The sequence below is a fragment of the Leptosomus discolor genome, chromosome 2 (genome assembly GCF_034619465.1).
Source record: "Leptosomus discolor isolate bLepDis1 chromosome 2, bLepDis1.hap2, whole genome shotgun sequence".
NCBI lineage: Eukaryota > Metazoa > Chordata > Aves > Leptosomiformes > Leptosomidae > Leptosomus > Leptosomus discolor.
The window spans coordinates 56700077-56715485 of record NC_141392.1 but is presented as its reverse complement, the minus strand read 5'-3'; the positions used below and the strand labels follow the sequence as shown (position 1 = coordinate 56715485).

Here is a 15409-nt window from a genome sequence, read left to right as displayed (position 1 = left end):
ATTACTGGTGTGGGGCTTTTTAACTAAAAATCCAAACATGCATTCAGCACCTGAGTAAAGAATAAAAGGAATCCTTAAACCATACAAATAATTTTTGATGTACTAATGCAGTTGTAAAAAACCTCATCACCATATTACAGCCTTTTGGCTTCAGTTTATGCATAAATCTGGCACAGAATATAAAATAGAGGACAAAAATATTAAAAGTTAACCCAACTTTCTCATATTTCAAAATCTTTTCATCAGTTTAAACTTGGATTGTATTTTGGAGAAAAGTTTGGAAGGAGTACCGTCCTTTCTATTAATTACATTTTATTCATTCTCAGTGCATATCTTTTTGGCATTTTATCCTCCTTACATCTCATTCTCATACTTCTATTATATTTGGTTAGGCTTTTTTTCTAATTCATTAGTTATTCAGTCATGGCATAGGCAAGGAAGAATGTTTATCTGTCCAGAGGCAGGGACACAAATTCAGAGGGAGGAAACCTGAAGTGAGAGCATGTACATTTTTGAGAAAGTTAACTTCAAATATGAATTATGCTTTCTTTTTTTTATTCTTTCTTTTTTGGGGTGGGACATAGTTCACTAAAATCTTTATGAGCAGATTTATAACAATGTTGCAGTAATTATTTTCTGTTGTTTATACAAATACGATATTTTTGGCTACTTATTGAAATATATGTACCATTAGTATCAATGCATGAATCAGCTGGGCAGTTGGAGAAGTACTGGACTGAAATTAGCATAATTCAGCATGGAATCAAGTTTTTTTTTCCTTTCAGGGGTTTCTTGAAACACACATTTTCCAAATAAGAAATAAAACTGAAATATAAGTTTCAAACATAATTTTGAGGGAGGAAAAGATGCAGAGACAGAAGGGACACCTAAAAGCAAGGGTCTCTTCCTCCACTGAGCTGGGTGGTAATGCTTAGAGATTTTCACATAACGTGCCATTTGAGTTACTCCTGTTGGTTTTCATCACTTCCCCAAAACGGGTTTATAAAAGTGGTTGCCCATGCACAGCAGCGGTTTTCACCCAGCACAACTCTCTCTCTTCTATAGAGAAACAGAGCAACAATTAGGGTTGAGCCTGAGGCTCAAATAGGCAACTCCTACCTCTTCCAGTACTGACAAAATTACCATCCCACCATCCTCTGAGGTTTGCTAATCTTTTCTAATGTCTCTGTGGTTGCTCCTTGTGCTAGCTCTGAACAAAAAGTAGTGGCTAATTCACACGCCAAATGACAGATGCTAAAATACATCCAAATAAGAAAGGAAATTCAGGGACACTGGGAACAGACAAAAGATAGAGCAGAACCATTTTATCCTGTGCTATTTCTGAAGCACTAAAGAATTGTCAAAATATTTCATCATTTTTCTAATGTTCTCTCCATCAGAATATTGTTGCAGACTTTATGCATAGATGGTGCCTTTCTTTAAGACAAGAGATGTTATTTATATACATTAATGTGTATTTATATACATTAGTTCTATTAGTAGACATCAATAAACACTTGCTACTCCTATGTAAAGTGATGCACTAAAATAGCTTAAGGAAGTGGATTGTCAGGAAATCTCCATCTCCAAGGTTTTAAAATCAAATCAAGACCATCCATTGGGATGCCTTAAATACTGCCAGATAGGCGTGCAGGGCTATTTAACTAACTGAGGATTCCCCATTTTCTACAGTGCTATGCTGTAGCAATCCCAAAAAGATGAGAAAATTGTTATCAACAGTGAAATTTTACTTCAGACCATCCTGCATTTAACAAAAAACTCTGGAGGCGGTAGAAAAGGTTAGGGAAAAAGCGAGCAGGAAAAAAATAAAGTCTGAAAAAAATTAGCCCCCAAAGCTCTAGAACGAAACAGCAATCTCCAAAGAACAGGAGGCAAAGAGAAAACCAGAGACTATCATGGGTAAACTAAACCACGATATCAAATGCAAGGCCTGCAGATGAAGGGAAATGCCTAGCTTATTTATTGTTTTGTGTCAGTACTCACGAGGTTAAAAAGCATTTTTCTTTAAAAAAATGCCTGTTTTGATCACAACAATTAGGCTTGTACTGTCACACAAATGGACCAGTATGTGGTAGGTGGACTTGAAGGTGAGACCTTCAGAAAGAGAGAAATTAAAGATACAAGGCTTGTTCTGTAGTGGTTCTGTCATGTTGTTTTCTGTGCGTGTTTGTTTTGTTGGGGTTTTATTGAATCAGCTTGTTCATGAGCCTTTATTACTAAAGGTGGTAGCAAAGTTATTCAGAGGTAGCAACATCTTTTACTCATCCCATTTCTCCCTGAACATTGTCTTTCAATTGACACACCCTGAAGAAATTTAAAAACTACAGTCAATTACATCCTGCTGTTCCTGGAGTGTACTATTAAGAGCCCTTTGTTTCTTTTTTGATATAGGCTTATCAGATCAGAGGCTTGGATCAATCACTGGCTAAAATATATTCAAAAGTTTTAAAGTAAGTCCAAGATTTAAGTCATCATTGATAAATATTTGCAATAAATGTGGAGTAGCACATTTATAAATTAAAAAAAGAAATAAAAATCTGTTTTAGAGTGGGTTTCACCCACAGTTAGTCACAGAATACCAGAATTATTGAAGTTGGGCAGGCTGTCTGGAGATGATTTAGTTCAATGCCCCCTGCTCAGAGCAAGGCCACCTACAACAGGTTGCTCAGGACTATATCCTATTGGATTTTCTGTATCTCCAAGGACTGAGACACCACAACCTCTTGTCCTGTGACTGAGAAGAATCTTGCTCCATCTTCTTTACTTCCTCCCCCATCACGTATTTATACGCATTGATCAGATCAGAGTCTTCTCAGCCTCTCCTTGTAGGAGAGATGCTCCAGTCCACTACTCATCTTTGTGGCCCTTCACTGGACTCACTCCAGTAGTACATGTCTATCTTGTACTGGGGAGCTCAGAACTGGACACAGCACTCCAGATTTGCCTCAGAATGGCTGAGCAGCGAGGAAGGATCACCTACCTCTAGCTGCTTGTAATGCTTCTCCTGACGCAGCCCAGGAGGCTATTGGCCTTCTTTGCCACGAGAAGGCATTGCTGGCTCAAGGACTGCCCAGTTGTGCTGATTTCCCAAAAAATGTATGGAGCTACCCCCGTGTCCTGCAGGCACTTCCATATTTATGCACATACACACACTTAGCGGGGGTGTCTTACTATTACATTTTGTTGATTACAACATCCCTCCTGTCCACATCACCCTGAACCGTTTCTTGCCAGTCCAGTCTAACCCTTTCTCACTTGTTTGTGGGTCGTCATCTTCCTCCCCTGTCATTCCTGGTTTAAAGCTCCCTCACCAGATTGGTCAGCCTGTTGAAATTAAGATTTTGCCCCACTTGAGGAGGTTGATCCCATCTCTTCTTAGCCAACTTTGTCTTCAGAGCAGGTTCCATGATCATAACAGTTGAATCCCTGTTGTTGACACCAGTTATGCTACCAGCTGTTGACCTGCAGGATCTGTCCACTCTTCCCCAAGCTCTTTCTCCTCAGCTGCCGCAGTGGGTTGACCACCTGGGCTCCTATGCCCTTAGCTCTTGCCCTCAGAGCCATGTAGCCATGACTGAGTGTCTTTCCTGATTAGATCAACAGAGGAACATCTACCTAGGCAGACAAAGTAAGAGTACACTATACATTTCAGCAGTGGTGAATCAGGTCTGAAACATACAGACAATTAACAACTTAGTACCTTTTTAATTATCTTTTTCTTGGCAATATATGGTGTGAAATGGATCCACAAACGTGTCGGATAGGAAAAAATCTCTAAAATGCTGCTATAATAATTCTAAGAAACTGATTTTTTTTTGTTGCGTTTGAGATATTCAGATTAGAAAATTATTATGAAAGCTCTCCATTTGGGAGTAATAAAGTTACAATAATTGGCTGAAAAAATGTTATTCTTGTTGACAGGAAGGCCTTGTTCAGTTTAATTTACATTCAGTCTGCATCACCTTAAAGCCAAAAATATTTCAAAATTCTCTTCGTATCAGAAATGCAAAGAAAGTTTAATTTTGGAAAGATCAGCATCAAATTCAACATGACCTAGAACTGGGGCCTGAACTTCCAAGGTCAGAGTGACTAGATGAACAAGCAATCTTAGAATTTGTGTAGGGGTTATCTTGAATCCAGAAATGATTTCATTCTCTCTGAAAACTTCTGTCCTATGTCTACAGACCTAACCAGGGAACGTCTTTTTCTAACAGTTGAAAGTTGGGAAGATCATAATGAGAGGGGTTTTTCTTTTTTCTTTATTTTTTTGAAAGAGTTCATCACTTTGAACATTACCCAGCACCTCCCCAAACTCTGGAAAGGTCCTCCTAATTTATGTTTAGGTTTTTTGAATTTCAAAATCAGGTAGTCTTTGAATTTTGCTCCAAGGCACAGTAAAGACTGATTTATTATAAATAGAAATTATTCCTTTTGCATTGTTTTAAAATGTATAATTCTGCCTCTTGTAATATTTTTTTCAATCTCTGGGGTCTACAATACAACAATACATCTCAAAATCCAACAATAAAGTGAAAGATGAAAGAGAAATTTAATTATTTCAAGAGATTCCTTACTTTCTACAAGTTGATCCATTCAGCCCTATCAGGTAAGTAGCCTGATGACTGAATGACTGTTTGAGTTGGGTTTCCAGCACAGAATCTACTGCTACTAAAGACAGAATGAAAATTAAATGTACAATTGCTTTTCAAATTTATTTTGAAGAGCAAATTTGGATATACTTGTTGCCTATGGGCTTCTTCCCTTCGAAATAAGAAAGAGCAGCAGGTCCCTAATGAAACATTCTGTATCAAGCGTCTGTGACCACTTTGCTTCCATTTTTCTAATAAGTCAATGGTAACTAATGCGTCCACAATTACAGAGTGCCAAAAAAAAATGTTGTGCGTTCACTCAAGTGACAGACAAATGTGATGTCCTCAGGCATTTGGAACATTTTACAAGGTGACGGACTAGCAAAACATACTCAGATTTCATCCTCATGCTTTTCTATTGTATCTAATCTCCTGTTTACCAAAACACTGGAAAGCACTATCTGCACAGAAAACTTAAAAGATTCATTTCAGATGTGGTGAGAAACTTTCAGACCAAAGCCATGAAAGAAGTGAATTATGCTAGCTGCAGTTTAGAGGGATGCATGGCCTCCTGCTGTTGCTTAATACGAAAGGGAAGTAAAGGTAAAATTTAAGTAAAGGAGTTATGCTTCAATTTCTTCTGAAAGAATGAAAAATTTCCTTTGAGCACTGGAAGAGGAAGTAAACAAGTTTCCAAATTAAAAAAAAAAAACAACCAACAACTGAAGAGCAAACTAGATTTCTCCATAGAAAGAAGGAAACAACCTGGTAGAAACATGGAAATACTGACTATATTTAACTGAAATTTTATAAGTCCCTATACTGATTTTTTGCCACTGGACATTTTTTGCATTCATGATAAGAAAATAACATTAGAACGTAACATGAGAACAGCAGTATTGGCTCATATCAAAGGTATATTTAGCCCTGGGCCAAGTGTATAGGCATATGGATCTGCTGATTTCAAGCGATTACCTCTAGTGCTAGATTGGAAGAGATAGTAACTTCTGGATTGCCATCCATCTTCTCAACGTGCTCATGACTTTGTGCAATTCCAATCATCTCTATTTTGTTTCCCTTCTCCTATTGAGCATCACAGGTAGAGAAGTCAGTCTATTTATTTATTCTTTGTACCAAAGCTCATCTCTCTCTTTGATTGCCTACGCAGCCCCCTGGGTACCTTCCCTGTTTTTTCAATATTCCTGTTAACATAAGGAAAATCAGAAAGGCACGATTTTCCAAGCACAGATGCAGCATAGATTTAAACAGTGGAATAACAATGACTTGTACTATTTTTCCCCTGTTGTAATGATTCGTGGGGGGAAAGCTGCACTCTATATACTTTTCGACTGCTGGCAAACAAAGAACTGGTTCCGTAGAAATGGCTACTGTTAAGAGGGAGATGGAACGACCAATTCAGAATGTAGTTAATGAAGATTAGGATTATTCTTTTCCTGTACGCATCAGTTCACCTTTGTATACATAAAATTTGGACCTTGTTTAATACTTTTTGTATACCAAACAAGAAGTCCCTCATCCACTTGCCTGTTAATTTCTTCAGAGGACTCCCATGTGTTCATAACGTGTAGCTTCCCCTTACGAAATGCATAGTGACCCTTTACCACAACATCATGTTCGTTCACACCAATTGTCTTCTTTAGACAGTACCCCAATAATTTCCTTACAACGGTTACCAGGCTTACTGGGCAGAGGTCCCACCCATCTTTTTGAAACATGGCACTGCATTTCCCCTTTTCTTGATACTGAGGATGTTTCAGGTGAGAAGCCATCCACTTCAGTCAGCAATTCAGCTATTTCTACTATAAGTTTCTTTACAATTATGTTTCAAACCTTTGAGCAACCTCTGTTCAGCATGGTGTTTGAATGCAACAAATCCTTTAAAAATATAATAAAATATGTCTTTCTTATTCCTGAAGAAACATGACATTTTCTTCAAAATTACACTCTATTGTCAGGCCTGACAAATTTCAGGCCTGGTCTAATGACATATTTAATGTCTAGTTTCTTGGGAACTGTCCAAACAGGAAACATCTGGTTTGTCCTGTTAGAAACCTAAGCCTTTACTTCTAGATTTGCCTTATACAAGATACTAATTTTCAAAACCAGAATATAAAAGATTTGCATTTATCCTGGGCTTTCTTTGATTGTACCAGGTACTGTACATTAATTGCAAGTGCTGTGAGTATGCCATTGTATTTCCCGATTGGGCCTATTTTTCTAATCTGTAATTATTGTCATTTGAGCTTTTTTAATAGCATCGGTTTTATATTGTAAAAATGTACCAGTTTTATGTAACTGCCAGACTGCTAGAATTCCTGATTTTGAACTAAGACTGAAGTGTTTAGGTAGTGTGTTAACAGAATAAGGCAGGGTGCATTACCCCACAGAATACCCTATCTAATTACAAGGCAGAGAGGCAGTAGAAAGGGATAACGTGATGATATTCATCTGTGCAGAAGGCAGTAGTCTATACATACTGGCAGCTTAGTTGTATAATTCTTTTTAAGAGGCAAAACAAGATTTTAAGAAGGAACTTAGAATAACAAAGGGCTGCTTTACAGATATTTTCAAGGAGTCTTCTAAGGGTGAACAGTTGCATAGGAAATTATAGAGGTACTTATTTGAAGATGTAACAAGTAGACTCTCACAAAATGAGAAAAGACGGTCTCTAAAAGATCTTCAGAGACAAGACAAGCTCATGTTTAATATGACCCAAGTAGAAGAAGTGAGCTGGAAGAAGAAAAATCAGATTTGTTCAGAAAAAGAGCAAAGTTGGAATGGTTTTTTTATGGCATTTCAGACAGATATGAACAAGTCAAGACCGTATTTATCTAGCCAAAAGGTAAAAAGTTGCATAACAAAACTTGATGTGACCTGAGCTTTATGTACATATCTGCACGACTATTTATCTCCAAGATTCTAGACAGAAAGAATGTTAGAGATCAGAGAACCCTGAATGTGAAAAATTAAAGTGATATGCAAATCAGAGAAGATGCCTGCCACAGAATGTTCAGAGAGAGCTAGAGGCATATGCAAAATGTGGTAAAGCTCTGTATTAACAATCCTGAATTTGCACTAAGTCCAGAAGAATACAGGTTAGAGAGAGATCTAGGTTTTACCATCTATAGTTGGTGACTCTGGTTTATCGACAGTAGCTAAAATAATAATGGCAAGTGCTGTAAACCCATACAGCAGGTAACAAGAAAGCATGATGGGGATTCAGGACAAAACACTGTGGATGAAAACACTGAAAAGGAGTATCCTGTAAAGAACATGCTGAAGGGTAAGGAGAGAAGAACAGGTGAAAGGAAATTGTGCTACAGTATCCATCTTTTCCATTATTTTGGCAATTCAATCAGATGATTTCATTATTTGGATCAACAATAGTGAATCAAACAAGTTTTGCACTCTTGTCCTATTTGCTCAAATACCTGATGCAGCATAAGGGCTCTATTGAGTTAAACAGGTTTTGAATCAGGCTCTGTCCTGCCTTCTCAAGCCTGACAAACAATATACCTTATAACATTCTCATAAGGCAACTTGACTAAATCAAATTAGCACATCAAACTATTGTTAGCACTAATTAACTAGTAAATCAACAATTAGTTTGGTAATTAGCATATCAGTGCTCCCCAGAGTCAAGTAATTTACTATTTTAGTTTCAGCAAATAACCTGCCAAGTGGAGTGAGGCAAGTATATGATGCCTTAGAAACATGTTTCTTACTATTTGAAAATAAGATGTACTAGATCTCTATTTTTAGAAATAGCTTTGTTTGAAAGTCAGGAAACAAAGAGCCTGCTTTGCTTACGAAGCTAACTGATTTTTGAGCACTAAATAAATATATGGTTCCAATTGCATGCAATTGTTTTCTTTACTACAACAGAGTTGGCTTAAACTGTGTGAATAAACAGCTCAGACTCCATTTTATTCAGAGCATGGGGATTTTAGTTCTGATGTTTTTCTATTGTACCTAATCTTTTGTCTACCGAAACATTGTAAAGTACTATCTGCACAGAAAACAAAAGATTCTTTTCAGATGTAGTGGGAAAATCACAAAATGAGGATGTGTTTTATATATATCTAGTTACATAGCTCACAGATCATGCACTTACACAACTGGAATAGGGCTTTTCCTAAGGTAATAAATACTTCTCTATTCCTATGAAATATTATATTTTGGACTGTTTGGCATTTTCATTTGTATTTTACTAAAATACAAAAAATAAACCTTATTTTTTAAAAAACAGAAATCAAGGGAATCAAAGGATTAACACTGCGCAAATGCAAACATGAAAACTCAGCACCCCACTGTTAAAAGAACAAGTGGCTCAAAAGATGTTTTTCTGCCTTAAGAGTTTTGATTCACTCACCCAGCTAATGGTTGCAGTAGCTGAAGGCACTGCCCTTGACTTTTTGTTGCCACCACTCTGCTGTAGCTCACTGTCCCTGCAGCTGTGTGATGAGATCAGAAGCTTCCCCAGCTCTCAGCTGCCTCACTACATACTCTATCTCCTCAGCTCAGCTCTTCCTCCACCTTCAGTTTAGACTAAGATGTCAAACTCTGCACTGAAGCAACCAGTGTGCACACAAGCTCTCTCCTGCGAACTCCGTCACGTGGGTGGTAGTCTTCAACCAAAGAGGACTACCAATAGCTAGGATGACTCCTAAATAACTTTTTGTAGATTTACCACAGTCATTTGCCAAAACCTCTGCTCACAGATTATTCTCTTTTAACACTCTTTCCCAAGGCAGAAATTTTTCATGACTGGAAAAAAAAAAAAAAAAAAAAAAGAGAACCTGAGTTCACATTAAGATGGCTAGTAAATACGGTAAAAGTCTATCAGTTTTCCTGTTTTTATTTGTGAAGACTGCCAGCTAAAATCCAGGATATTGTTGTATGGCAGGGATGCGTGTTTTTCTCTTTCACTTAGAAACACCTACAGCATATTAGCAAGACTGGCTAAAAAAGGCTTAGGGCATCAAGCAGGTATGTGTTTTACATATTTGACTCCAGTATTCAGGAGAAAAAAAAAACAAAAACAAACACTGTATTCTTTACAAATAAATAAGATTGCAATTGAGACTCTACTAAAACTTTCTTCTGAAATTTTGGTTGGCTGCTAAACCATACTAAGAATAACTAGGAGGGTTTTAGGTGAACAAAAATAATGATCTGAATTAAAGTGACTAGGGTTCAGTATTTAATTTTAATTTAATTTAAGTTTGCAACAGTACAAATTATAAGAGAAATTTTCTGATGCCTTTGAAAGTATCTCCAGAAGCAGGTGAATTCCAGATATGTTTCTTGTCTAATAAATGACCAGCATCACATTCCAGAGCATTTCTAGGTTTTTTTAGAGTTCCTTTTCCAGTCCTACCCACTGTAACCCTGCTCACTTACAAAATTCTGTCGAATTGTAGTATCAGTGAGATGACCATGAGCTAAAAATTAATCTGATTGCAGTAAAGCAAATTAACTTCAATAATTCACAGCAACATGCAGACTGACCTGTCCAGTAATAGGTTAGGTGCAAATAAAAGCTTTCCTGGATGTTCCATGGAGCGCCAGACTAAGCCAATCATCAGTATCTCTAACCAGGCACATTCCAGTAGGTGGACCTGATCATGGAGTGTTAAATCCACAAATCCTGAAAGAATAAATAGGAGACAGTAAAAACACTCCAGCTTTGTAAGTGGAACAACATTATTCAGAGAATCAGGTTTAAAAGTGCATTGCAGCTGGACAACTGGAAAGAAAAAGCAAGCCAACAGATATTTATTTCTCTTTACATTTTGGGCTCAGTTAGAGCAGGGCAAGAGCCAGGCGAGCACCTCTATCCCCACGCTTGTTGCTGGTGGCCTGGGAGGCCGGGCACACACTGCAGAAAGGTGCATCCGTCTGCTCCAGTGCCATGCTGCCTGGGACATCATGGAGGGAAAATGGAAAAATGCCTCTTATAAAATGAAATGATAGCTCTAATCAGCTAACTCCAGACCACTTTTCCTGGTGGAATGTTGTTTTACAGACTCGTGAACAATTCACCATACTGCAAGTGCTGTATCTGTGTGGAGGAGGGCCCAACGCTGCATTTCAAATAAACTGGGAAGCAAATGATGATCGCTGCACAATCAGAATTCACTGGTAAACCACATGCTTATATTTCTATTGGACTATAGCACCTGGAGGAAAGAGGTGACCTGTCTTTCTTACTCTGTATTTAAACAACACAAGAAACAATGAATGCAAAGCAAAGAGGTTGCTTATAGCGACACTAAAATATGTATATGAAAGAAAAATTATTAAGGTAGATAAAAAAGCATGATGACAGTGGTCACTCCTGTGTTCATTTCATGGAACAGACTGTATTATTCTCTATTTGAGAGTCTCATTTTTCATGAACATTACTTTCAATCCAAAGATACAAGTGAAGGGGAGACTGCATACAATTTATTAGATCCTAGCATAATTTATTTTTTAAAATTAGCATGAACTTGCTTAAATGAAATGTGTAGAAGTTCCCTTAAAACAGATCTTATTTATCTTTTACTCAGTGTTATGAGTGAAACACATTTCATATGTCATTTCATCACATGCCATAATTTTTTTTTCAATTGTAATTGATTCATGTTAGTCTTCACAATACAAATTACAGGGTGAACTACTTTACTAGCCCATCAAATCACAATGATTTTTGTTCTGTGTTGTGTCCACACTAGAGGTATATACTGAGTCAATTTCAAGGAACATAGCTGACATACTCTCAAGTAACATCTTGAGAAAAAGAAAATAAGAGGCACACATTTTTAAGTTAAATGTTGTGCTATGAAATATATCTTTCAAATAACCAAGAGGAAGACAAGGAACAAAATATAGTTCACAATAACCTAGAAAATACTGTTATGTTCTGCAAAACAGCTGTTGATATAATTACTTTTAATGAAAAATTCTGAAAGAGCTAATCAGTTCATTCATAAAGACTCATTCAAAAAAGCAAACAGCTTTGACACGTCTGAACTATAACTCATCTGTCAGTCATTAGGAGTGAATTTAGACAGTTGCAGTACCTGTTATTCGTATGAAAATGATAACTATTGAGGAGGTGGGGGGAAGTTGTGTTTTCCTGTATTTTTCTGTTACTACCAAATGCAAAAATTAATTTCAGACTTCACAGACTGATGGAACCACATTTGCCTGAGTCACAAAACAGCCTGAAACAACAGAAATGAAACTTCAAAGAGCAACATTCTTAAGAGCATTGACTATGGCCCTCAAGAATGAAATGCAGAAAAAACTGCTGCCTACATACAGAGAACAAACAATAAACACCATGTTTACCATTAAGTATTGCTTCAGTACAACACCGCATAATAATATCATGTTTTTATCTATGCTTGAACAGTACCACAGCAATCCAGGAGCACAGGTCCCTGTGTGGTGTCTGAAGTTTGCAATCAGTGTTTTACAAGTCAGTCATATTGACATGATTTCCCGTGGCTGCACACTATTCTGCAGTAGATTGCTTTGATTATTGTATGAAAACTGAGCTTGCTACAACTGTGGCAACCCACTTTCCTGCAAAAATCTGCTTATTCTACAATATTCTCAATGCCAAAATACTTTGCATTGTTCTCCACACTGTCTTGGTCTCTATTTTTACTGCACCTATTCTCAAACCCCTTTTAAGCCCTATCTTTTTATTAGCTCTATTTTTCCCCATCCCCACATATGAAATTTTAGATTGCGCTGAAGCTAAGTAATCTGCACAAAAACTAAAGAAAGAAAGAAATGCTAATAAATTACCTTACTAGTATCATAGTGGAGGGATATTTTATTAGCCTGCTCTGAGAATAGAAATATACTGCCCAACAGTATTAACATCTTTCAAAGTACCTGAAAGTGAATACTTTGCATTAAAAAATCCTAAATGATTGGCCAACAATATTATTGCGATCTGGAATATTAACTCATTTCAGTGACGCTAAAGAATTTTCAAAAAACTGGGATGAAAAAGAAAACTGATTGTGAGTCCATAGTTTAAAGCATTAAATGATCTGTCCGCCTGACACCTACTTTGGGTTCTGTAACAAAACATCACAAACCTTGATTAATGCAGGATTAGAAGTCTGTAATATAATAATACACATCAGCTGTAACTCATAAAATTCTTATCAAATTACTTTGATGGCTTTTTAGGTGACACTGTAAGTTTAGTTGATAAAAATAATAGTTTGATGAAACAGGCTTTACAAGACATCTGATTTTGTAAAAACATACAACAGATTAACTGAGTTAAAAAAGTTGAAATGATGCATCTCAGTACGTAATGGCAAAAGGGTAATGAACTGAACTGATCTGAAGCATTTCTAACGGAACGCTACATAGTTTACTTCTTTACCCTAGACAATTTTTTAATGATGACATGGAAAAAACAGAAATCATGATTCAGATGTCATGATGGCATGTGGGAAATAATGCAAAAAGCAGGTTGATAATGTAAGTAACCTAAATCACTCACTGGCTTCATCATAAAAAGTATAGACAAAGGTTTAAAACCAAGAATATTAAGCGTATATACAAGATGGAAACAGTAGCGGCTACAAAGAGGACTTGGAAATGATGGAGACAAAATCAGTTTGAGCTTCTAGGGAGAGCTACATCTAATATAGGCAATGAACTTTATAAAAAGCCAGGGAAAATCTGAGGGAGTAAGGAAGTTAAATTACCTCTCTGTTACGTGAATCTGGTAACCATTTCTCAAGCAGGAGGAGAAGTTGGAGAGAATGAGAGAAATGTCAAAATCAAGCATTGAAAAACATGCCCTCTAGTGAGGAATAAGAGGAATTTCGTTACTCTTTGTGAAGCTGAATAGACTAAAGGGGTTAAAGGACTGCAATGGGCAAATAACTAAAGAAAAAGAGAATGGCATTACAGAAGGTAATGGCATAACATACAGAAGCCCATGTTGGAAGCTAAACCTGCTCCAAGTCAGGCTACAAAAGAGGGGCCACTGTTAACACTAAAAGCAGTTATTATCCAAGCAACATATTAAATTTCCATGAATTTGCTATCATCAGGAACATTAATCAAGATTTAATTATTATTTTTAAGACATACTCTTTTCAAGCAAGCTAATTCAAAATAATGTTACAGAAGGTTAAATTAAACGATGAATAAATCATTAGTCGCTTCATCACTCAGAGCACACTGCACTTTAATGTCACTGAAATTATGTGTGGATGTGCACTGCATTCTCAAATATCAGGTTTGTTTTAATGCTGGCAAGTTTTGAAAGAAAAAGTATTTTTTAATTCCAAATTTTTTGTTACTGTGCTTTAAGGAAAACTGTTGATAAATTAATTAATTGCAGCTTATGGATATAAGCTACATCTGATTCCATACACCAGACTGACCAACTGCATGATCTTATGAGACATATCAAAATTCTTGTGTGGCCAAAACCTACAAGACCTAGACTGCCTTTAAGCCATTCATATATCTTATGCCTGGCAGGAGAAAGACACAGAATAAAAGCCATAGCTGGACCACATCTTTCCCATATACAGATAAATTAACAGGTTTTTGAGTGACTGCAAACACAGAACACAATAATTGTTCACAAACTCTTGTATACTCATGGAAATCTGAAATTCTGAAAAGCCAGAAAGGTCTTCTGAGCACTCAGCTAAGAGTAGGGGGCAAGTAAATTTTGTGTTATGTGTAGAACACAGAATGGTAATGTTCAAACTAAACTGATTATCCTTCCTAATATAAAGTGGTAGTATGTGCCGCATCAGTGACACTATGATACAAAACTCTCTTTTCCAGATGATAAGACACCGTGAAGCAGCTGTGGGTCCATGGACGAAAAGCTATAAAAAGCCCTATTTTGGCAAGCATGACTCTCTAGAGGTGACATTAGACTTGGGAAACCAAAAACTGTATGACCCTATCATCCTAATAAAGGAAGGCAGCAAGCATCTACAACAGGTATGAGGAAATCTCTTCGTAAACTGGGAGTTTGGGCAGTTGCCCAAAGGCAAGGGTTGCCATGAAAGAGCACAAGGACTGCTGGAAGCAGTATTAGTTAAGACATATACCCCTGCCAACAACAGAGAAGTGGTTGATGCACGAAATTGTTTGGTCGCAGTAAAGAACATAAAGCTCAGATGGTTTTCATTTATTGCTGCTGTAACATACATTGTGAATCCTGCAGTCCTCAGAAATAACCACCACAAACATATATATATATATATATATATATATATATATATATGTCAAATTTTACCAATCAAATATTTTGAAACTAATAAATTCACCATTTGCCTTAGTGACTTTTAATGTAACAAGGAGCTTTCTATTTTAAAGGAAAAAATTTCTCTAGCAATTAACATTATCTCAGACCAAATATCCAGTGTCATTGCAGATATAATCCTACAACAGTAAGTCCTCCAGTGGGTACTTACTATAATTTGGGGATCATTTAATTATCATCATTTTGCAGCTTCTACTAATATTCTTAATACACAACTACAAGGTGTCCAGACTATCCCTCTTCCCACCATAAATGATAAAGCTGTCTTCTTTTTTCATCTGATCCAACTGTAATCCTACCTATATGTTTATACCATATGACTTAGTTACCATGATGGACACCTGAAATATAAATTTCAGCCAATCTTAGCAAGACAATAAAAAACATTGTGCCATAAAGAATGACTCTGTCTCCAGGTGCTTTGAAGGAAAGTAAAGCAAAAGCAGTAAAACGTTTTAAAAGC

At 36.7% G+C, this 15409-nt stretch overlaps 1 protein-coding gene across 1 annotated transcript in view; it reads right to left on the bottom strand.

Annotated features, from left to right (window-relative positions):
• Window positions 1-15409, bottom strand: part of ESR1 (estrogen receptor 1) — a 112286-nt gene that overhangs the window by 16102 nt on the left and 80775 nt on the right. Inside the window, 1 exon segment of the mRNA XM_086461105.1 lies at window positions 10143-10281. Within this exon segment, the coding sequence (XP_086317231.1) occupies window positions 10143-10281 (139 nt within the window).